This window comes from Chamaea fasciata, unplaced genomic scaffold, assembly GCF_029207755.1.
Source record: "Chamaea fasciata isolate MVZ Bird 193981 ecotype frontalis unplaced genomic scaffold, bChaFas1.0.hap1 SCAF_10, whole genome shotgun sequence".
In the NCBI taxonomy this organism is placed as follows: domain Eukaryota; kingdom Metazoa; phylum Chordata; class Aves; order Passeriformes; family Sylviidae; genus Chamaea; species Chamaea fasciata.
Window position 1 is genome coordinate 28,612,608 of NW_027094095.1, and position 24,172 is coordinate 28,636,779.

At 45.5% G+C, this 24,172-nt stretch overlaps 2 protein-coding genes across 5 annotated transcripts in view; one reads left to right on the plus strand and one right to left on the minus strand.

Annotated features, from left to right (window-relative positions):
• Positions 1-3,254, minus strand: part of FYB2 (FYN binding protein 2) — a 34,592-nt gene extending 31,338 nt beyond the window's left edge. For all 4 annotated transcript variants that reach the window (XM_066192882.1, XM_066192883.1, XM_066192885.1 and 1 more), the window contains exons 1-2: positions 3,181-3,254; positions 2,952-3,057 (exon numbers count right to left, since the gene is read on the minus strand). In XM_066192882.1, coding sequence (XP_066048979.1) covers positions 2,952-3,029 — 78 coding nt within the window. In that variant the 5' untranslated portion in view covers positions 3,030-3,057; positions 3,181-3,254. The remainder of the gene's footprint in view (positions 1-2,951; positions 3,058-3,180) is intronic.
• Positions 1,168-20,109, plus strand: C8A (complement C8 alpha chain). The gene is made up of 11 exons (XM_066192886.1): positions 1,168-1,361; positions 3,436-3,532; positions 4,471-4,615; positions 5,695-5,839; positions 7,440-7,629; positions 8,874-9,074; positions 10,366-10,606; positions 14,869-14,997; positions 15,606-15,763; positions 17,498-17,723; positions 19,604-20,109. The coding sequence occupies exons 1-11, from the start codon at positions 1,249-1,251 to the stop codon at positions 19,753-19,755; spliced, it is 1,797 nt and encodes a 598-aa protein (XP_066048983.1). The 5' UTR covers positions 1,168-1,248; the 3' UTR covers positions 19,756-20,109.
• The last annotated feature ends 4,063 nt before the right edge of the window (positions 20,110-24,172 follow it).

Genomic DNA, 24,172 nt, shown 5'->3' on the forward strand with positions numbered 1-24,172 from the left:
TGATTTGGGAAATACACAAAATGACACTTCCAGCCCTGCCTTTTGTGGACACAGGACAATTCACTGTCTATTTAACAGTTATAATATCCCAAGACCAGACTTTCCTACAATAATTACACTTTCTCTTGAATTTATTGAGGTTCAAACTTCCAGTTGTCTGCTGGGAACACTTCATTTATGCACGAAGCAGCTCAGCCTGCTTATGCAGAAGAAAAAGCAGGGAGAAACAGGCACTTGTCTGTCTCCATATACCTCTTACTCCTTTTTTAACTGACACCTAATGAAGATACAGATTCCTTGTGCATTTTTGTGCCTGCCCAGGGCCCTTAGGGGCACTTTGGAGGCTGTAAAAGCTTGAAGAAACAGCTATGAGGCAACTTGAGCTGTGACCAAGTGTCTCTCCCATGGCCGTTTTTACTTTCTTCTAACATGACAGAATTTAATATTGTCATCTTGTGACCATTATCTTAAAAGGAAATAACCTGTGGTGTTCTTGCTTTCTCTGGTATTGCTGTCCTACACCTGTGCACATGCACTCAGATGCCACCCAGCTAAAAGCCTTGGAGCCACCACGAGCAGATGGGTTTGCACAAGGTATGGCCACAAAAATTTCAGATGTAGGGGGTGTCTTCCTCCCCCCAAATCACTTTAGAGCACAAGGAATTTGATTTTCATGTTGCAGTGGCCGTGTAGGGCCATCCAAAAGCCAGGTGATAACTCACATCAGCTTTAAGAGGTTGGAAACTGCCTCGTGGGGCTGGCGAGGGCGGGAAGCTGAACTGACATTTCCTTCATGTATCTGGAAGGTACACGTTCCTCCTAACACAATTTTGTGCTAATCTTCAATTTGCTGTACTGGGAGGCTTTTCCCTGGTCAGCAACCAGACACATCAAAATTACAGTGAAGTCACTGTGGGAAATAACACGAGTTTCCTCCTCCTTCAAATTAAAAGAGGGCGCGGGGTGGAGAAGAAACACACTGCTGCAATAGGAGTTGATTGACTTTAATGTGGAAACAGTTGCACAGTTTAATATATTTCCTTGCCAGAAAACTGGGAATTTGTTTCCAAAAGGGCAAAGGCCTCTGGGATGTGTCCTGATTCTTTGTGATTCGATCTGTGCTGCTGTCAATGATTTACTGCAGCATTTCGGAGCCTGGTGGGCTCCCTGCTCCTTCCAGCAGCCCTGAAAACTTAAAAGCTTTGGTTTGCAGCTGATCTATAGCAAACATTTACATATGGCAAAGCAATGTGGTGGGGCCTGGCTCAGCTCTGTGCCTTGATCCTGTCTATGTGCTCACTGGCTTTAACACCAGTCCAGGCCACGGCGTGCGGGGAGCTCCAGGCACTGCCTTCCCACAGGTAAGTCTGTTCCCTTCCCCAGGTTTCCATACAGGAATTTTACCAGCACGTCAATCAGCCCGTCAGTTTTGTCCTGACTTTTTGAGGCATGTGCACAAAGCTACCAGGGGAAAAAAGAAAAAATTAAAAATTGGCAGCTGTCCAAAGCCCAAGCCAGGCATTGTAATTCCTTCTTAAAGGAACTGTTTGCACAACGGTTTTCCTTTTACAGATGACTATTAAGCCTTCTTAAAGTCCCTTACTGAAATTACCTAGGCTGGGTTTGGGCACTTGAAATGAATTCTCTATACAGGATGATTTATGTGTTAATATCTTTCATATTCTTTTGCATTATAATTATTTTACACTCTACAACATGAAGCTAACAAGTGCATGTGAATAACCCAGTTTTCAGTCCCAGCCAGATCCTCATACCTCAGGTTTTTTTTTCCCCATGAACAATATTATTAACCTATCTGAGTGTCACTTGGGCTTTGAAGGAAAGGAATAAACAAGTTACATTTTTTCTAAAGCTACAGTGTCATGATGGGGAAATGGGTGGATTTATTTTTTTTTTTCTAGAGCTATTAATTTCAAGCTTGTTGTAAAGGCAAATATGATTTAGGAGGATCAAAAAAAGGTATCGGTGATAATTGGAATATGGAGACAAGGAGAAGGCAGAAAGGAAAAAAAACTGTGGTAGTGATACACTTAATTATGAGGGCTTATTCCGATAATCCCTTTTGAAAATGAACAAAGACGAGATTTTTGATGTTTGATGAACTTATCAAACAAGGCAGAATAATGAAGAGGTAAATGTAAAATCCAATCGAAGGTGAGCCAATTAACTACTTTGCGAAGTGCTGAAGGATGCAGCCCACAAATCCTCTCCTGTCAGAGCAAAAAAGGCATCAATACTTGCGTGTCCTCCAGCTCTGGGCTCATCTGCAGGCTCCTGGGTTTCCATCTCACACAGGGATCTGCACCCACAGCCTCCCTTACTGAGCTGCTGTGGCTTTCATTTAGTAAATCTCTCTTCCCCAGCCTCTGATGAATCTCCCATGAGTTATATACCTCTGCTAATTATCAATATTTCTCTCTGGACTGCAGTCTTGGAAGTAAAACAGACTGCTCATTAGTTAATCACCAAAATAATAATAAAAATAATAATGTTCTGGCTCAGAATAAACCCTCAAAATGCTTCAAAGGCTGTGGCAAAAGCAGGGTTGTATTTGCATGCCACAGTTTGCTCCTCAAGACGAAGAAATGGCTCATACGAATTGAGGTTTTAGGAGTGGAGACAGAACTAGAGATTGTAATGACTGGGCTGAGAGGAAGGAGAAGTATTTTCTGGCTGTTGTGTAGTGATATTTGGAGTATGTGCAGAGATTCTGATCCAAGAGCCACTACAATATCTTACCTTTGCCCTCTTCTCCTTATAATATTCCTTGAGTTATTTTCTTCTTCTCAGAATTTGTGTAGTTTGCTTCAGAAATAGCCAACAGATTCCTAGTCAAGGTGCTTTGTACCTTGTTCTCTCAGCACTGCTGGTGCAGCCATTCCCACCCCTCCACAAACCCCACAGAAACCAGGATCTGATCTCAAACTCACCAGGAAAAATCCTGACCACGAGTTCACACTGGTGTAAAGAAAGTGTGAACTCAAAACAGGCTCAGTAATGATAAACATCCCTGCTCCTGGAGATTGTGATGTGCTTCTGAAAAGAAAGGCAAAAAAATTAGCTTCTCTTTAAAACCTGTCCCTTCACAACATTACTTCTGTTTACTAAGGATGATTGGTTATATATATATATATATATATATATAAAATTGCAATCTACCTGTTGGAAAAGGCAAAGATATCTTGGAAGAACAGGAATCCCAAGAAAAAATCCCGAGGTATAGCACCTGCAGGCCCTGCTCAATTCTGATGGTGAATATTTGGATGGGACATCTTGGGATGCTTCCCATTTCCTACAAACCATCTTCCTGGTGGAAAAACACACACAGAGAGATAATTTTCTCCCTTCCAGCCTCCAGCCCCTCTCAAAACACAGCTTCAAAGACCTTAGACCACTCTTTCTTCCCCTCCCTAGAAGAAGCAGCAGAGAAGTTAATTCTCCAGCCCCTGTCGACTGTCATCTGAGCCAGTGGTCAGGATGGACTGATTGCTTCCCCTGCCAAGAGAAAAAAGTAAGGATCCACTGTAATGTATTCATTTATCTTCAGATGTGTCTGTGATGAGGATGTACACACATTAATTATATATATTATACATATTCATCATTCTGAAGCATCCAGTAAACTCATCCAAATATGATGGAAATGCTCCTCTGCTAGAGAGGCTCTTATTTACCCTGGTGTAAACTGGGGAATAAATTTATTCGAGGCAGCAAAACAGGAAAAGCAAAATCAAGGCAAATGGTGGAAGAATCAGGCCAGAGTACTTGCCCAAGACTTTCTTCATTTTCTGTCTCAGATTTAATTAAGTATCCCCCGATTCTTAATGCAAATAGTCCAGTGAAAAGAAATTAGGAGCAGCCTTCATGCATCAGCTCCTGTTCTCATATTTTTATATCATTTCACATATGTCTTCATAGTTGGAGAATTTATTTTCAAATACCTGACATATTTCTGCTTTCTACTGAGTTTATTTTATCCCTTCCTTTATTGTTCCTGTGCTTACAGACAGTATATTATCAGTAAATAATATGGCTCTTCTCCCTTCCTTTTTTTTCCCCCTTCCTAGTTTAAAGAGCAGCGATTCTCATTAATAATCCATCAGAAATGTTGCAGGATCAGTCTCGTAATTAGTGTCTGTGTCCATCTGAGCCTGGTGCATTGCAGGACAAAGCACGTGCAGCTGGAAAAATGCCGTATTTTCCCAAGATATAAAATAGAGACATTCTTAAAACGGCCATTCCAGCCCCCTTTAAGTTCACATGGATGAACTCCAGGCAAATCTGAGCCCCCAACTCTCTGCTGACCCCCCTGCCTTTATCAGGTACAAAGTCTTCAAGCCACACACACACATAAGAATAGCAATGTGTATTAAAAGGATAGTTTTGGTGGCTTTATGGCCCTTGGAGGGGATGCCTGTGGGGGATACAGGTGGTTGTGTCTCTGTGCAGCACCGGTACCGGCGGCTGGAGCAGCCGGCACAGTTTGGAGGACGACGCTGCGCGGGGCACCTCTGGGATGAACAAGCCTGCCAAGCTGAGACAGCGTGCACAGGGCCACCAGGGTGTGGGCAGGACTTCCAGTGCGAGGAAACAGGTGAGTGAGCCAGGCACAAACCCCTGCCACAGAGGTTTTTTTTGGTCCCTGGGGGTATCAGTCCCCTGCCCCAGGCAGCAGGAAGGTGAACTGGTACAAGAGAAAGCAGGAATTTTTTTCCCCTCTTCAGTGTTTTCCCCCGCTTTTACAGAAATCCATCCATGTTGCGCTCAGATTTGGGTAGAAAGGAAGGCTGTGTGGCATGGAGAATGTGAATTTTTCAGTGGAACAAAGAGAGTGGGAATATTCTGCTCCAACTGCTGTGCGCTCACACTCCCCTCGGCGGGCACAGCGCTCCCACAACGCGCTGCTTTCTCCCCTGCTAGAGACAGAGTTCAATCATCAATCCAACCAGCAATCTGTTGGGGTGATTTAGTTATTTTTAGCCACCTCCAGCTCTGAGGATTACTATATAAAACGGCTGTTCTCTGAAACTTTGACTAGCCTTGACAGATTTTTGTTTCTACACAAATGGCTCAAACTTCTTTCCCGAGCATTTCACAAAAATTCTATCGAAATTTGGAGCCACAGGTCAGCTCTGTGACCAGCTCATCAGCTGGAGCAGGTTATCATCACTCCACTGGGCTAATCTCAGCAGTGCCAGTTCCCTCCTTAAGGCTTTCTGCACGCTCCCAGAAGCAAAAGCCCTTCCACACTGCCTTTCCTGCAAATATCCATTCTTATTGCAATAAACTTCCCAAATGCCTCCCACAATGGGAAGAGGGAAACTTGCACTTTAATAAGATGGAGTTGACTCCCTTAAGGCAAAGGGTGAAGCTATTCCTATAGCAACTTTCCAAGAGTGTGATTTTAGAAAATAAAAGTCAGGACAGTGAGGTGACCTCTCCTTGATTCCCAGCTGATAGAAGCCCATGGGAGTGGCCAGCTTGGACTCTGTGCTGTGTTTAGGTCCCAGAAGTTTGGAAAAGCAAACTCCCCATGGAATAACGCCATGTTTAACACCCAGCATGAGTCCTTGTGGCCCTGAGCGGTGGGTGAAAAACAGCACAATCAATGCGAGCTGCCAGCCAGGATTTCTGGAGGGCGGATAAGCCACCGCCTGCATCTGTGCACTTTAGGGCGCTGCATTAAACGGCATCTTGTGTGCAACGGGGACAGAGACTGCAGAGATGGGTCTGATGAGGATAACTGTGAGGATGAAGATATTGAAAGCCCTTGTGAACATCTGTTCCCAATCCCAGGGGTGGAAAAAGCAGTCCAAGGGTGAGTAATTAATCAATAGCCGCTCCTCTAGCAATCAAAACAGGATTATGTTTCTTCCATTGCTCTTCCTTAGTAATAGCGGTGATCCATGAATTGATATGGGGCTGTGCAAAACCCAAAGGGGAGGAGCCGTCCCATGTCCCATGGGTTCATTCAAGCTTTTGTTTCAAATTCTGTCTCGGATCTATTACCTGACCACAGCACTTGTGATGCCCTTTGTTATACTCCTGAAAAAGTAGATTCCAGTTATCTCACAGCTTTCTCCTGTTGTTAAAAGCAATAGACTAAAGCAAACAGCAGACTTTGGAGGTGCAGCACCCTACTGGCACTCATCCTTAAGGAGATTTAACTCCAGGATTTAGGACTTCCGAGCACAGATTCAAGGCAGACAGCCTGAGCTCCACACGAGTATAAGTAAATACTCCTATCCATGAAAAGTGTTTCCCCGTTCATTTTCAAACTTTTATTAAGTAATACAGGCAAAAGAGAAACCCAGAATAAAATGAAACTGAAAGGCAAATTGTGACTGTGACACTCTTGTTGAAGACCTTGTATTTTAACCAAGCTACTGCTCAGTTTCCCTTGGAGAGCATGGCCCTGCCTGTGGCAGAGGGGTTGGAATGAGATGATCTTTAAGGTCCCTCCCAGCCCAAACCATTCTAGGATTTTATGAACATGGGCTACAGGATGAGAATGGAGCCAGCCATTGTGTAATTTTCCCATCAGCTCAATCCAACACTCGCTGGAGTCCCCGAGATAAATGACCCTCTGGCCCAGGGCCTGGGAGGGTCCATCAAAAGTCTTACAAGGCATGCATTAATCTTCAGTGAGAACCCTGTTTAATTCTGCTCTCTGAAGTGTTTCTCCTGCAGAACACACAGAAGCAAAGGCATTTGCTCTCTTAGTCCTAAAAGATGGTTCCCTGTTGAGAAGAGCAGTGCTGCTGTCTAGTTTGAATAATGCTTTCTTTTTGGGCTACGGAATTACATGGAATATTAAGTAATAGGAGGGATTTCAGAGGGCAGCAGCTGTGAGGGCTGGAGAGCAGGAAGAAGGAGGAATAAGGAAATAATAAGTGACAGACTTGGCAAAGCACAGGCTTCATGTCTAGGGAGGGTGTTAACTACCCTGAGAAAGGGGACCATTATTAAAAAGAAAGAGATGAAATTAAGATAGAAAATAATTGCAGAGAATGCCAGGAAGCACTTTGTGACAATGAGATGCATTAGGCTAAAGAGGAACCTGGAGGAATTCCAGGACGTTGAGACTTTCATGGCTGCACTTGCTGGGAGGGGCTGGGCAACTTCCCTGATTTCTTCCATTTCTCGCATGTCGAGTCCAAACTAATGCCTTAGAAATAAAATGGCTGTTTGTCTCCTGGTAGCTTTGGGAAGGAGACAACAATGAGACAACAAACCCAACCCAGCTTTAAGCTCTTTTCCAGCTCCTCAAGAGGCCTGAGCATAGATAACCTGTAGTGTCAGGAGAACCCCGTGACAGCGACCGAGGAAATAAAACCTCAGAGCTATGGATAACCTATGGATAAGCTATGGGGGGTTGAAATAGAGTTCAGCCTCCCAAACTGTTGATCCTTTCCAAGGTACAACATCCTGACGCAGGAAGGGAGGCAGAACATCTACGACCCTGGGTTTTTTGGAGGGCTCTGTGAGTACGTGTACAACGGGGAGTGGCGGGAGCTGCACTATGACGCCGCCTGCGAGCGCCTGCACTACAGGGACGACGAGAAGTATTTCCGCAAGCCTTACAACTTCCACGTCTTCCAGTTCCTGGTGGGTGCTTTGGGAAGACAAACACAGCAGCGATTTCCTGAAAAAAAAAAAAAAAAGAAAAAGCCCAACTTCCCACAAAGAAACCAAGCACAGGTTGTTTTTAAGGTAGCTCAACAGGCAGTCAATGGTGGAAATGCTGGTTTATGGCACGTCAAGGAACTCACTCGCTTTATCATCCAGGCATCCCCACTGCTTCCTCTGGCCCAGCCAGAGCCAAGAGCAAGGTGTTTTCTCTAAATTCTGTTATTAATGAGCTATAGAGCTTGTACAAGCCTTTTGCCTCTCTAGGGATGGAGCTGGCCACGTGTAAAATGGTAACAATGCTGCTGGTTCAATCGTTGAAAGCATTTGACGTCTGTGGCATGGCTACAAGGAGCATAAATCCAAATTCTGAGTGAGACAGGGATCCTGAAACCCATCACCAGGGATCACAACACCTACAGTCCATACGGTCATGTCTGATGCTAGGCACTGATCCAAGCACAGCAAGGATTCATTTGGGTCTCCCACATCGTAAGTGGATGCCTTGGCCACACTGTTAAGCGTTTACCGTGTTTTTTGACATGAATGAGTGAATAAAGACACATTATTCCTGGGAAATATTACTCAATGCAAGTAGCTTTCATGTCCACCCAGCAGGCAGAGTCCCTTAGCCCCCAGTTTGAACACTGGGGCTGGGTTTTTACACAGCTGGCAAATGGCACAGCCCAGACTCAGCAGAGCTGCTTGATTCCACGTGCCAGCAAAGTAGAGCTGTCAAGGAAAAGGTCACTTCTCTAAAACACAGGCAAAACAGTGTTTGTTTTCTAGCCTTGCCATTGTAAATAGATGTTGAATTTTTCTTTACCTAAATAAATTCATCCAGAAGCAGGCTGGAGAGAAAAAAATTCAGTCCAAATTGTTGGGATTTGGCGGAGCTGTAAAGAACTGGAAAGAGGGTTTTATAACGGGAAGTGTCAGGCTGTCTTAATAGGTACCATTACCAGCTCTGGCTTTGAGTGGCTAAACACAAACCTCTCCCCTGCCTGGAGATGGATGAAGCAAAATGTTTGGTTTCATCCACATTTCTCACATATTTCCAAATGAAATGGCACGGGACGTAATTCCTTATTCCACATTCACTGAAGTCAGTGCTGGTGCTGTCAGGAGCATCATGGGTTTTAACAGAGGTATTGCTTCAAGAAATAGAGATTAAAAAGGAAGGGAAGCACCTGAAAAATTAATGTCTGCTCCTTGCATTTTAGGCTCATGCTGATTCTGGATTTACTTTTGAGTTTTATGACGATTCAAAGGACCTGCTTGACGCCCTTAAAAGAGATGAATCCAAAACCACAGGCTTCACCATTGGAATTGGGCCTGGAGGTGCAGATTTCATGCTAAACCTGGGCCTCACATTATCAGGTGGCAAAGGATCCCTGAAGAATTTCACACAATATGATGCAAAGGTAAAAAAAAACCCACCAAAAAAAACCCCAACCAAATCAGTGCTGCATCTGCTCCAGTCGCATCATCTGCGCATCACATGGTGTGGCTGTAACTTATGTCAGTTTATTCTCTCAATTGCATTTTTTAACACAGGGTAATTGTACCTTAATTTGTTCACGTAATTGCAAGTGTATGATCGTTAGTAATCCTGTTTGCTGTTCTTGGTATGTTTCAGCAAACAGGGAGTGGGAATAAAATTGAATTACGGAGTGCCACGGCACATGTCATCTCACCCCATCCTGTTTCATGGCTACATAAAGCACATAAATAAAAAAATGCTTAAAAAGTGACGATGAGGGAGGAGGGAATATCAAGATGCTGATCAAAACAATTATCCTCGAGGAATGATCTCTGGTAGCAAATATATCTTGCTCAAATTAATACGAGCTGCCTCGTGACGGGGAAATAGGCTACTTTTTACAGGAGGTTAAAATACCACGCTGAAAAAATAGTACCTGATAATAGGGTGTACTTCTCACAGAGGGTTTACATCATGGACTGGCTGTGCTGACCTCTTTCCAATCTAATAACATGAGTGCTGGTATTTCCCACATTTACCGTGCCCCATCTCCACTTCTCTCCCGGCTGCTGACAGAAAACAATAAAGAAGAATTACTTTGGTGGTGTTCCGAGTTAAAATGCCCTTAAAAGCTGTTTGAAATGAGCACCATTATAGTATTTACTGTGCCCTTGTCCAGACTCACATGATGTTTGCAGCTAAATGATGATCGGTTATTGAAGGAATCATTTAAAGGGCTGCTCATGTTGCAGTGGAGACTTGTCCAAAGCAATAGCAAATACAGAGGTGGAGCCTTGGAGCTAGTGGTATATCCAGGAAATTCTCCATCCATCAGCCTCTTCCGGCCAGGGAATCTCTCCTCTGCTGGGCTGGGATTGACCCTTTGTCACTCATGGAGTTTGTGAAAAAAGCAAAAAGGGAATAAACAGTATGGAAAGGAAACCAGAAAAAGAAATCGCAGAAACAGAGAATGGAGGGGAATCGTGTGGAGCCCAGCTCTGATCATATTCACACATCAATAAAACCCCCGCAGTATCCAACCCCCCAAGGCTCTCCACCTCCACAGCACACCAGAAAGAGACTTTAAAAAAAGAATTACCATTATTTCATTTAAAATTTGGCTTGTTTTCATACATGCACTGACAGTCAGAGACTCCCCTGCAAGCCTAAAGACTAGAAATTCATTTGTTTAAATTAACTTTGACTGCAGCTCCTCTCTCCTTTACCTGCAGGATGTTGGATTCTTTAGAGCTGTGACCAAGGTGCAGACAGCCCGCTTCAAGATGAGAAGGGACAACATTGTTCTGGATGAAGATGTGCTGCTGTCCCTGCAGGACCTCCCAGACACCTACAACTATGGCATGTATGCCAAATTCATCAACGACTACGGCACCCACTTCATGACATCTGGCACCATGGGGGGTGTCTTTGAGTACATCCTCGTCATCAATAAGGAGGAAATGAGAAGAAAAGGTCAGAAAAATCAAAATGTATTCTCTGTTCTCAGCTTTCTGCTTTAAACCTGGCATTTTCAGCCTGCTGGCACTACTGGCCACGTGGCTTGGGATTAGCTTGAGTGTCACCAAATATGCTTCCTGCTCTGATTTCAGAAGTGCCTGGGTGAGGGTTTGGTCATTAAGGAAGGAACCTGAGCATTATTTTCACAATTTTTTCAGTGTCACTTGCTAATCTTCTCCTATTTCTTGTCATCTTTGTTCACCATGAATGCTTGAAGGCTGCAAAGGCACCCAGAGCTCAGCAAATCAGCCCTCTCACGTTCCAGCCTGTTCACAGCACAATTTTCTGTAAATGGAAATATCACAGTGCACTTGGCAATACCTCTGCCACTTTACTCTGCTTAGTGCCACATCTGGAGACTAACAGACCCCTGTTAGCTCCAGTTCTCAACAAATTGGAGTGTATGAGGCTGGAGAGCCCTACCTCTAAATCTCAGTTATACAGAACACCCACTGCAGATGCCGAGAGCGTGAGACTTGCCATTGCTGGCAAGTCAAAAGCATAACATTCTTCCTAATCAAAAACATGGGATGCAGAGCAATAATATGGGATTTTAGCTCAATAACCAGGTTGCCAACTTCTGTAAAGGTGTCAATAATGCAATAGATCCCATTCCCCCTAAGGGCCATCACTCTGCTGTGCTGAGGGTACCACTGCATTGGCCAGACACTGATGCAGAAGGAAATTGTGATCTTGGACAACAGGTGCAAATTCCTGTTATTTCAGGAATTTCCATAATTTTCACGGTGCTGCCCCAGATTCTGCCTCTGGTCCGAAATGGTTTGGCCCCATCAGCATTAGGATAACTATGCACTCCATAGTGCACATTAACCACGCCAATTTTTCCACAAGAAATTACTGATTGAGAGAATTTTCATCAAGTTCCTGCACCCCTAATGTTTGGAAACATGATGCTTTTTCAAATTACTTCTTCACTTTGAAGGGTGAGTGATATAGAAGTGAACAAGGTCTTGGCAAGCAAGTCTTCAGGAAGCAGACTGCCAATTTCAGAGGAAGAATTAATCAAGAGCATGTGGAGGGAGGCTATTATTTTGCTTTATCTTGTGCTTGCTGTGTATGTAAGGAGATTTACTGCTAGGAGATGCCTTATCTTAGGAAAGAAAGATGCTGAAGTCCAGCAAAAGACAAAAATGCGCCCAGTAGAGATGCAATTTTCATTCTAATGCAGCACCATTCCGTAATTTTCATCTAATCCAGGCTCTGTCAGGAAGTCCACCCTTCCCAAGCCAGCAGTGCTCTGTGTCACACAACGCTGACCCAGAAGGACCCACCTGCAGTGTCTGATATGCCACTGTCTAAAAGCATTTAGCAAAAACCCCCCCTGATTTCTCTAATGTTGATCACAGCCATGCTTGGAGGCTGTGTTTGCAAGAGGATTATCCTCCTTCCCTGAGGAATGGTTAGGATCAGGATGTGAGTGCTCAAGTCTTAAAATCAGAGCTTCCTAAGATGAGTCTGAAGCTCTGCAGATGCATCACTGAGTCCCCACAGGGCTGAGCATGGAGCTGCTTTAGATCAGCCACTGCATCCTGAGGGCCCACCCAGCCCACGAGGCTGTTTGCTAAACGCTCTGCAACAGAGAAGATTCATTTTTCTATAGAGCAGTGCCTAAAGCACAAACTCAGGAGAAAGATCCCTTGGTTGAGTCCTCCCTAAATGAGACCCAGCTTAGGTGGGCACTGAGCACAGAGCTGGACTTTCGAGCATTTAGGAAACCCGAGTTTTGAAAATGAAAGCACCCTCTCTGTTTAGATACCCACAGCTCGCTGCAGAGCTTAGGGCTGCAGTTTTGCTGCCAGACCCATTCCCAGCTTCCAGGGCTGCAAGGGCTTATATGGATGTGGTCATGAGTGAAATAAATACATGTGTCAGAACGAGGTCCCTGGTTGCTCTGCCATCAATATTTTTCATTACTTGTTTTTAAAATAGATTGTTATGGTTCTATTATTTAGCAGAAAACAGTATAATGTGTTCACACATTACAAGAACATTTATGGGAGGAACATTATGCGCGGAGTAAATTAGAAAGGGTCTTCGTATATTCTGATTAATTCAAAACGCAGCAGTAAATCTTATCACTCGAGCTTTTTAACTATCGCAAATTATATCACATGAAAAAATAAAAAAATAAACCCTATCAGAGCTCCCCCCCCCTCCAAGCGCCAATATTTACTGAGGCCACCCTTCTGCAGTGATCACCACTTTTCATTTATCAGGACCAGATCTGGCTGAGACCAATAGCGAACGGTATCGACAGCCCCTCACTGAACATAATTACTCAACGGGAACCATGGCAAATCAATTAATCAGGGCGTTCCTCAAGTTTAATTTTATGGCACTCCAGCACCAAGATAAGCAATCGCTCATGTTGCTTTGGGTGAATGAACTTTACCCACTGTGTTTACAACTGTTGAACAGTTTAGTGCGAGTAATTGAGTGCTACACGTTTAATCTTCCTCAAGGGCCCAGTTTTGCAGTGGGATGCAGTTCCCACTCAAGTCTGGAGCATGTTGCAGGTCTCCTTCACCAGTCTGAAGCCAGGATTGCACCCCTTTCTCAGGATGCTGAGGACCTAAGCAGGGTTTGGATCCACCAAGCCAAGGAGCAGATCCCAGCTGGCTCCAGTGAGCCTCTCCTGTAGGGTGTGCAGAAGGGAACAAGTTTGCAGGTGACACCCCAGAGGGATCTGGACAAGCTCTGGGAACCTCATGAGGTCCAACAAAGCCACGTGCAGGTGAAGGGAGGGGATTCTGCCCCTCTGGTGAGGCCCCATGTGCAGTGTTGCATCCAGCTCTGGGGTCCCCATGGAACTTGTTGGGGCAAGCCCAGAAAAGGCCACAAAGCTGATTTGAGGAGTGGAGAACCTCTCCTGTGAGAAAAGGAGAGAGACTTCACTGCAACCTTCCAGTACTCAAAAGGGGCCTGTTAGAAAGACAGGATTTAATCAGGGCCTGTTGTGATAGGACAAGGGGTGATGGTTTTCAACTAAAAGAGGGTCAATGCAGACTAAAGAAGGAAGTTTTTACAGTGAGGATGGGGCAACACTGGCAGAAGTTGCCTAAAGAGGTGGTAGGAGCATCATCCCTGGACATATTCAAGGCCAGGTTGGATGGGGCTCTGAACAAACTCGTGTAGTTGAAGATTCCCCTGCCCAGGAGGGAGAAGGGCTGGACCAGCTGGCCCATAAAAAGTTCCTTTTAACCCAAACCATTCCATAACTGCACGAAACCAGAACCGTGCATGTTTGAGCAATATTTTAAACACAAGCAAGGCAAGGCCCTGCTCCCCGGAGCTGAGGTGAGAGCTGTTCAGCGGACAATGCTCCAGGGTGGGACTGAGGCAGAGGTTTAAACTTCAGACCATTAAACCACAACACACAAACCCTGCTGACCTCGGTGCCTCCTTCCAGTACCATGGTATTGATCACCAGGCCCCTCTGGAAAACACTTTAAGGTCCTCTGACAACAAAGAGCAACATAAAAGTTACCTATTACTTACAGTACCCGCATTTACTGAAATCAATGGACTTTTTAACTACTAAAGAGGACAGCCTTATATTTGCAGTACACTGAAGTGCTTACATAAAACCAGGCTGTATGAAATATGCACATTGCTTACCTTGGTGAAACCACCTCATTAGTTCCCTTCTCCCCTCTGCAGTCGCTTCATGGCTCTCCAGTTACATATTTTCATGATGTATGTGGTGGTGCTGGCAGCAGCAGGCAGGAAAGCTCTGGCAGCTCTCAGCACACAGGCCTTTTCTTAGTTACTCCTTAAGGTGCTGCTTAGGCCATTAATAGGTGGGTCAGAAAATGAATTTAGGAAAATTAGTGAGGATCTACTGATTTCAGCTGCTGTTCCTGGCTTTACTGTAGCTATGAGTTAGTCTGTAAAAAACCCAGAGGTTTGTTGTTAAATATATAGATCAAACAGGGACATTTGTGCCTGAAGCCTTAAGATTTTTACTTTCTTCTAATATTTTCTAAGGAAAAAAACATTACACCTATTATATGAAAGGCCCAATTTACCCCAACAAAATATTGGGGTTTTCCACTGTCCTCTGCCCAGAATAGCTTTTGGCTTTGAAACACAAGCCATGAAAATAACTGAATGTTTTCTTCAATGATAGAAAAAAGAAGTAGGAAAAATGAAGACCACGAGTCACAGAATTTACCTGTTTGCTTTCTGGTTTGCAGCCATCAGCACCGAGGAGATAAGTGCCTGTGTTGGTCTGTCCCTTGGGATTACAGCCAGCAAGGAGATGCTGCAACTGGGTGCGACTGTGACACACTCTGACTGCAGAAAGAAAGGATTCCTGGAAACTGGTACAGCAGCAGGGCAGGGGGCTGTTGAGGCTCCTTGGGTCGCTTGTTTTGGTCACTTGGGCACAGAGATTTGTGTAGGGTCACACAAGGTGTGATGAGCTCTAGTGCCATCCCCCAGACAAGGTGGGACCACAGAAACTTTGGGTCCATGTCTCCAGGAGCACTGACTCCTCTTAAAAGAGCGGAATTATTGTAGCAAGTATCTGGATTAGAAGCAGAGGCTCTGGGAAGGCTGGGAGGCGGTAGTCCTCAGTAATGATAGAAAGTCAAAATTTACTTTAAAAAGTACTCAGAGAGGGTGGAACCCCCAGATTTGTACATTTCATAATGAGCTATAGACAGTGGGATCTATTGCCCATGACCTACCCAGAAACCAAGGCTGCAGGAATTCAGCCTCTTCAGGCCTTATCAGCTTAGAGGATTTGGGATGCTCAACTTGTCACCTTGTGATAAGGTGGCAGGGCTCACCCCACAAGCAGGGAGCACTGAGCTCACATTGATCCCAGGAGGCAGCTCCCTGACAGCCCCGATCTCAGCTCCATTTGGCAGTTCCTGGAGCCTGTGTGGACACAGCAGCTGAGTAACACGTGTGCAATTCAACTTTGCAGATGCTGGGAGCCACAGTGCAGTTGTGGAAGATATTATTCCCCGGGTTAGAGGGGGAGATACCAGCTACAGTGGAGGGCTCCTGAACAGCTGGGATGGCAAAATGTATCGTCACTGGGGCAGGTCATTAAAATATAATCCTGCAGTTATTGATTTCCAGGTAAGGCTTTTCTGCAGTCCAAGAAACTCTGCCGCTCTAAGGAATGAAAGTGTAGTCGAGCAGATCATTTCGTATTTTTATTGTGATCCCATCACAGAACAAGATTAAATGTAATGGGCCACTGATCTGGTAACCTCTTATTCATTTCACAATGGGGAGTACATCTCCCACCGACTGCATCCACAGGGAGATGGACAAGGAGCTTAATGCTGGATTAGTGCCAGGTTAAGTTTCTGATGTGTTCCCCAACAGCTTCACAATGAATTGCAGTTTTATTCACCCCTGGTATTCTCCCTGATGCTGTCTGCCCTCCTGTGTAAGCAGGGGACTCACTGAGGGCTGGGGAAGGTGTTTCGTTACAGGCCCCCTCCAGGAGTTCTCGGAGCAGGGAGCTCCTGGCTGCTTTGGCAGGTGGGTCCTTTCTCCACACTCCAAAAAGAAGGTCTGTGGCCATAAAAATGAGCAAGGCTCCAGTCTCCCTTTGGTTTCACTGGATGCTGGGGGAAGGATCTCTGTCATGCCTTTTCTATCCCTCTTGTCTTCATTTGAAAGCAGGTCTGAAAGCTCTGACAGAGAGTGGGAGAAGGGAAAATGGATTTGGGAATTATCTGTGTTATTGGCAGGGCAAGAAGGACTGTGCAAGCCTTCCTGGGCAGCACCTGGTGACAGAAAGATCTGATAACACAGAAGTGCTTTCAGTTCCAGCTGCAGGTTATTCACCTTTTCGCACAAGTTCCCATCAATTCTGGGCAGAATTTCTTGCCCTTTTCCAGTAAGCCATGCCCCGACCTCTCTGCTGGCTGCTCCAGAGCTGAGCAGTCACCCTGCAACCACCGCCCACTTCAGCAGCTCTTATCTGCAGCCCCCTCAGTTTGTCAAACAGGCTTGTGCAAATTTGTCTAAGAGCTCGTCCCAAAGCCCAGCTGATCCTGATCCTCCCCACGAATCACTCTCACAGTGCCTTGCACAGTGAGCTGACACCCAGGGCTTTTCTGGAACAAATTCCTGGCCTAGACAGGGAGTGTTTGCACAGGTGTAAACAAGTGTCCTCACACAGTCCCAAGTTCTTAGCTTTACTACCCATTGAATATTAATATTCAGTTGGGCAAGTTTTAATTGCTGCCCAGACTGGACTATTTTTGCTGACTGGTATATATAGGAACTGTATTTTGCTGCTGGAAAATATGATGAGCGAGTTACATCCCCAAAGCTGTAGATGACAGTATTATTTCACTACATCAAAGGGCAAAAAATATATAGGCAAAAATCCTCATTCTCAGCATTTACTGGATATTTTACAATCTGGCCACTGCAAGCGATAGGATGGCAATAAATTTTGATGATACCCTCTGTCCAAAGCTCTTACCAAAACATTTTCTTCAAAAAGGCAAAAAGCATGCAAAAAAATCTCAGAGACTGTGACAGCACTAAGAAATCAGTCAAAAAAACCCCCCAGGCTTACTGGGGTGTTTTAACTTATCATTCCAATCCGTGCTAAAACTCCAAAGCATGTCCAGAAAAGCCAATCCCACACAAACCTCCAAGATGAGGAAGGTTTTGGACCGGTGGCTCCTCGCTGGGGCAGCAACACATTTGCATGATGTACATGCAGCTGTCGAGGAAGACAAATGAGTTTTTCCCCCAGTCCTGAATTCATCCAGCAATGTCACAGCATCCCAAGTTGATGCCCAGCTGAAATTGTTTCCACACCATCCATCTCCATTCCCCCCACAGCTGCAGCCCATCCATGAAATCCTCGGCAGGAGCGACCTCCTCGGCCACGTGGAGACCAAAAGGCAGAACCTGAAGAGGGCTCTGGAGGAATTCCTGCTGGAATTCAGCCCCTGCCGCTGCGGGAAGTGCCACAACAACGGGGAGCCCATCCTGGTGGGGGACACCTGCTCCTGCCAGTGCCGCCCCGGCTACAGGGGCTCTGCCTGTGAGCAGGGTGAGCGCCCAGGTGAGAGCCCAGGCTGCAGCAGGGCAGGGGGAGAGGCAGCCAAGGGGATGCATTTCCCTCTCCACGTGGCTAAACCAACAGCTCCTGGCACCCACACCTCGATCTCACCTTCCCTTCTGTGTTTTGTTGCCGTGTGATGCCGAGCAGCCCTGCAAGAGACTGAGATTAGCAGCTCAGGAGATGGAGGAATGGCTTTAAATTGAAAAAGAGCAGGGTTAGACTAGGTAGGAGGAAGAAAATCTTCCCTGTGAGGGTGGTGAGGCAGTGTCCAAGGCCAGGTTGGACAGGGCTTGGAGCAGCCTGGGATAGTGGAAGGTGTCCCTGCCCATGGCAGAGGGGTTGGAATGAGATGTTCCCTTCCAACCCAAACCGTTCTGTATTCTATTATTACTATAAATTGGGTGGTGGAAATGAGGGTGTGTTTAATTGCTGGATTAATCCTCTGGAGGGCTCATAGCATCCCACTAAGGATGGCTGCTCCAAGGGGGAGAGCACAAACCTCAGCAGGCACGGAGGGGAGGGAAGGGGAAAGGCTCAGGTGAAGCAACTGCTCACAAAACGTACCACCAAAAAAGCTGTTTTAGTAAAAAATTGCTACACTGCCAGATTTCCCACCCCCTCCCAGAATGCATTTTGACTAGAGTGTCTATTTTGGGGTGGAAAAATATGTTTTTCCAAAGTGACAGGCTTATATTTATGTTTTCTTTGTCACTTTCTATACTATCCTGAAAGTTAAGTGGGTAGCAAAAAAAGCCGAGGTCGGAACAGGCTCTTTCATTTCTAAAAAAAGTTGCAGTTCTGGATGAATATTTTTGTCCTGATTCATGCTGACAAAAAAAAAAAAAAAAAAAAAGAAGAAAAAAAGGAAAAAAGGAAAAAAATATCTAAATCTCAGCACATGAAGCTGGCAGAAAAATCCATCTTCAGAGCAGTTCCACCAGGCAGAGCTCCAGGCCTCCAACCATGGGCTCATCACTGGGGTCTCACCAGTGGAAAATCAAAGCTGTTACAAGATAAGGAGTTGGAGCAAAGATGGTTTAGGAGGCTGGATTCCAAAGCTTTGCTTCAGTGACTGCAAAGTAGATTTATTAAAAAAGTTCAGGTTCTTTAAGTTGCCTCCAAATCTCAGGAATTTGCTTGGGAAGCCCAGGACCTGCCACCAAAGCAGAGCACTGGACCAGCCAGCCCTGTGCTCCTTGATTTTAGCAACAGTGGGGACAGGCACACTTCTAACTCATGGGCAATTTTTAGTTTCAAATTTTCAGTTCCAACACTCATTGAAGACCACACTAATCTATTTTTTTTTTTTAAAAAAAAAAAGCACAATGTTCCAGCAGATGGAAAACGCAGCTTTCCCAGCCAGCACCAAGCAAGAGCACACGCATCCATTTGTGCTGTCTGGATTAATAAAGTGCCCGAGCCAGGCATGAAGGCCAGATGAGTAAATAAAAAACGACAGTAAATGACAGCCATCAAGCATTCCCATCATTCAGGAGCACAGCCATAATCCATAGTATCGACCGCTCCTGACAACTCAGTCTGTCCTGTAATGAAAAAGCTTTGAAATGCCCCATCTCCAAAAGGACTTCTCACAACATCCCCACAACGTTAGGAGACTTTTGCCTTGGTCAGAGGAGAAAAGTTGCTGCAGAGAGAGCTGTGAAAGGAAAGGCAGCGGGTTTCAGATGAGCTGGGCAAGAAACAGCTCTTGGCGTTCGGGGTGATGCTGATTCATCCACTCTGGCTTCAAAGCGCCTTGATCTTAACAGCCTGACCATGGCTGGGAGAGAGCAGGGAGTCCATATCCAGAGAAGTTTCAGCCAGACTTGAAATCCTCTTTTTTTTTGTTCGTTTTCCCCTTTTCTTTTCTGTGTTCCCAGGCGGTGAGACGGACGGGCGCTGGAGCTGCTGGTCGGGCTGGTCCCCGTGCCAGGCGGGGACGTCACGGCGCAGCCGGCACTGCTCCAACCCTGCCCCGCAACACGGGGGGCAGCCCTGTGCTGGCAGAGACCTCCAGAGCAGAGCCTGCTGAAAGACCAAGCTGCCTGGGACAGCAAGGTTTGGAACCCAAGCTGGGCCATGGATACTCCAGGAATGCAACGGAATTACCCCCGGGGAGAAATAGTTGCCCGGTGATGCGTCAATTCTACATGTGCTGGATTTGCTGTGTAAAACCTGACCAACTGCTCCTGTGGCTTTGCCCCAGAGGATGGGGTGGGAGCCCCACCAAACATGATGGGAGCCCCACCAGACGTGATGGGAGCCCCACCAGTGTCCAGCAAGGCTGCTGCAGCCCAGGAGATAGCACCCAAAGGAGGTGCAGCTGCTGGGTGACCCTGGGGCTTGCAGCGTGTCATGAAATAAACTCACTGCGAGTGTTTACATAGCTGAGCGTGACTCTCAGGGAGTTCATGTGTTTTCCTTTGGGAGACACAGGAAAAGCTCACGATCCACGCAGTTGGTATTGACATATGTAGCAGGAAACTTTTGTGAGTTGGCGCTGTCAGATCTGTAAGTCCAGCATATTGGCCAGGGCTGCGTTTGCAGCAAAGCCATATGCTGCTCTGCATGGAGAAGGCCTCAGCCGAAAGATGCCCAGGCATCCTTGCAAAATGTAAGCCCGAGCTGGTGAGGGGTTTTAAATAAATAAGTAAAGCGATAAATGGGGAGGCTCGAGCGCAACCGTTGGGCAGAGGATGTTCCCACACAAGCAAAGGCTTTTCCTCTGTAAGATCAGTGATAAATTGACTATTAGCACGCAGGCATTTTATCTCCCAGGCACACAGAGCCTGAGAAGATGCTAACAGGCTGCTTGATTTAAGGGGCTTTTTTGAATGTGAGACGTAAATCTCAGCACAAGAATGCACACAGTATTGAACTGTGTCCAGAGACCACGGCGAGAGCCTGCAGCTCCCTCTCCTTAATGAACTGCCACAAAAACCCGGGATGGACGGAAGGCAAATGGCACTTCATTTTACTGAGCTTTTCATTGCAGGGGGAGAAAGGGGGGGAAAAAAAAGCCCTGAGAAGGAATCAGGCATTATGAACAACAACAGCACCAAAACCTCAAAGCACAAAGCAGCCCTTCTGTAGACATTTGAATGGAGAGAGGGAGTAGAAAGGAATTCGTGGTTTAGTGAAAGAAATTGCTCAGGTGCTTGGAAATATTTGTTTTTCAACTGTGTGTCAGTGGGGATTTACAGGCTGACACTCAGCTGATGTAAATCAGTGTTGCTCCTTCACTGCAGCTGATTTATGGCACCTGAAGATCTGGCCCCATATTTTCTTTTGTGGGCATGTTTGCCAAAGGCCGAATTTTTCACCACTTTTTTTTTTTTTTTTGCTTGTAAATGAAACCACAGGCTGAAAACAACAAACCATGTTGTCTCAAACCCTGAGATGGATTGTTCTGTGAAAAATCCCTTTGCTGGGGGGCAAAGCTGTGGCCTTTTGGGCCAACCTTGCTATTCCAGGTGAAGGAGCTGTTCACCCATAGTGGAATTTGCTCCCTAGAGCTTGAATTTGATGTCTTCTGTGTTGGGAAATGCAGCAGCACGAAGCACCCATGGATCAGTGTGACTTAGACATCCAAAGGAAAGTGAAATGTAGGATCACAACAGATGATTTAATGAATGTTGTTTGGCATTGGCTGCCAGGTTATGTGGAAACACGAGACAGGGCTCCTACACCAAGCCCCAGTTTGGCTCACAAGCAATTCTTACCTTTACATTGACTTCTTAGGACTCAGGAAAATACCTGCAAGTAAATGAATACAAAGTCACCTCAGTCAGAAAACCAAGTGCGCTTCTTTTTTTGACCAGAGGGGAGAAATTAATGAACAGAAAGATCTGATGCCTTGGAGGCTGGGAAAAGATGGGGCCTGCAGGAAAACAACCTGCATCCTCAGTTTTTAGAGCTGCTTCCAGAAGGATAAATCACAGAAGAACCACAAAAATTTAAAAAAAAAAAAAAAAAAAAAAAAAGAATAAATCCAAGTGATTAAAGGAACTGCATGCAAAATCCGACCATGAAACACATAAATAAGAGTAGAAAAACAATGTTTTACCTTCAATTGTTCATCCTCGTCACTCACTTCACAGCCCAAGGCACTGAGACACAAACCCATGGGCTTCCTTCAAACACCAAAGGCAGGTGGGCAGTGCCCCTCTCTCTCCTCTCCCTCCACCCCAGAGCTCAAACATCCACATGCTGAATGCCATGAGCAGCAAAGCTGAAGTCAGAAGAAAGGAAGAAGCTGCCTGTAAGGTCTAGGAGAAAAAAAAAAAAAAAAAAAGAAGAAAAGATTATGAGCAATTACACATTTACAATGGCAGTGGAAGAAGCTAATATATCTCGTGCTGAAGTGGGCAGCAGGAGAGTTGTGCAAGATGAGATAAGCAGCAAAAATGTATGTTTCTTAGTTAAACTAAAAGCTTGGAGGGTACAATAAAACACCGCAGTTCCAGCCGGGTTTTAATGAATGGATTTTCCCCCTCTTGCACGCTGACATACATTTGATATAGTTATTTATCCTATATATTTCTGGCGGCATATTTCCCAGGAGACCTTGTTTATCTCGCTCATAAGCACATGATGGATGTATGGCGCTTTGGATAAATGGTATCACAATCAGATATTTTTATGGATATAGGCAAACCGGGTTATTAACAAAGGAAGGGCAGAGAGGAACCAGCACGCAGAAGAAAATAGGAAATGATTGATGACAATACACCTGAGGTTGCAAGGTGTAGGCTCCAGATAACCAGCTAACAGGAGAGGAGATAAGGGCAGTGCTTGAGACAGAGCTGTTTTCTACCTCAGGGTCAAAGTCAGATCAGCTGCCCCAACGCCTGCGTCCCTCTGAGCCTGGGAGTTTAGAGCAGGCAGAAATTCCCTGCCGGGGGCAGCTCAAAAATTGTTGCCTTCCCATTTTATACAGAGGAATGCACGGCCACAGGCAGATACAAAGCACTTAATCCCACCAGAAAAACCGGAAACAAAAGAAATTCCAGGTTCTGGTGAGTTTGGGGAGGGACTGGTGTTGGTGAGTTCGATGGTGCTGCCCTATCACGTCCACCACAGTGGGATCTGTGTTGCTACATGACAAATAAGTAAAAATATTTGTTTATAATGGTAATAATTACTGTATTCAACTCAAGCTTTTTGATTTACAGAAACAGGAGGTATCAAAACAGGATGTAAAAGTCTGATGTATCTGCAGGCATGATTTGACCTGAAATCTGGCAGTTGTGTTGGGTGGCTCACTGGGCTCTGCAGCCACCAGGGTAAAGCCAGGAGTTTGAAATCTGGGGACTGCTAATACCTTTGCATGGCCTTTTCTGAGTTTCTTTCAACAAAACATCTAGATGTGGCAGAGAACCTGGGCAGGAACAACAACATCCATCCCAAAGTGGGAGAAACAGCAGTGTGATAAAGTGATTTGGCAATACTGAGTTTGCAAGCCTGCAAGCCTGGACGAGGTCCCAGCCTCACAGGTGAAGTGTCTGCGTGACACAACACAACAGGGAGCACGTGAATCCAGCCTGGAAAGCAGTCCAGTTTCCCACTGCTGATGGAGATATTAGGGGTGGCAAAATTCCAGCTGGTTTTGTCCTGGGAAAGCTGGAGGAGGCAATTACAGCTCACCTGAAATACCCTTCTGGGAGCTCCTGAGTACCACCACACTCCAGCAGCAACGACTTCAAGCAGTGAGGTACAAACAAATACAGCCTCTCTGTGTTTATCCTCTCCTTTTTCCTCAAGAAAACTGGTGAAAATACAACATGGGATGTAGGAGAGCCCAGTGAGATGAGAATCTTATGCAGAGGAATGGGCTAGAGCAGCAGCAGCAGTGCTGAACACGTGCACAGCTGCCTGCAGCCCTCCCGAGCCCTCACACGTGGGTTATTAATCTGAACTTACACAGGCAGTGAGAATTAGGAACACCAGTAAAAAAGATGGTACCAAAATTTAATGCCAACCAAAATGAAACAATAAAAGCTTCAGCGTAGTATTTTTTATGACCCTCCGGGTTTATAATAAATCATTAGTTAGGCGAATCAAAGCACAAAATCACAAGGACAAGATGAAGTTATGCCCTTTATGGGAGGCTTCTAAACCTACAGGCTGACTCTTCAGCCACTGCTGAACTCATACTTCATTCAGACTATCCTGATGATCTTGGTGACTGTCAAATCTCTCCTCTCTTCCTCCAAAAAAACCCCCCAAACCCAAATATACAAACTCAGGTACTGTCATCACTTCAAAAAGTCTGCGTTTTTCTGGTTTGGGAACAACAGTCCCAAGTCAGGTCACTGCACTTGGCTGTCCTTGCCACGGCAGTGGAGAGAGGCACCACTGCTGTGTGTTTAACCAGCTGGACGAGCAGGAAAGGTGGTTAAATTTCCAAAAGCCACTTGACTCATCTGGGAAATGTACTTAATCAGATT

Coding starts and splice junctions, on each gene's coding strand:
- C8A (XM_066192886.1), top strand. CDS start 1,249: ATGTGGTGGGGCCTGGCTCAGCTCTGTGCCTTGATCCTGTCTATGTGC. Junction 9,075..10,365: donor TCACACAATATGATGCAAAG/GTAAAAAAAAAC, acceptor CTTTACCTGCAG/GATGTTGGATTCTTTAGAGC. Junction 17,724..19,603: donor TGAGCAGGGTGAGCGCCCAG/GTGAGAGCCCAG, acceptor CTGTGTTCCCAG/GCGGTGAGACGGACGGGCGC.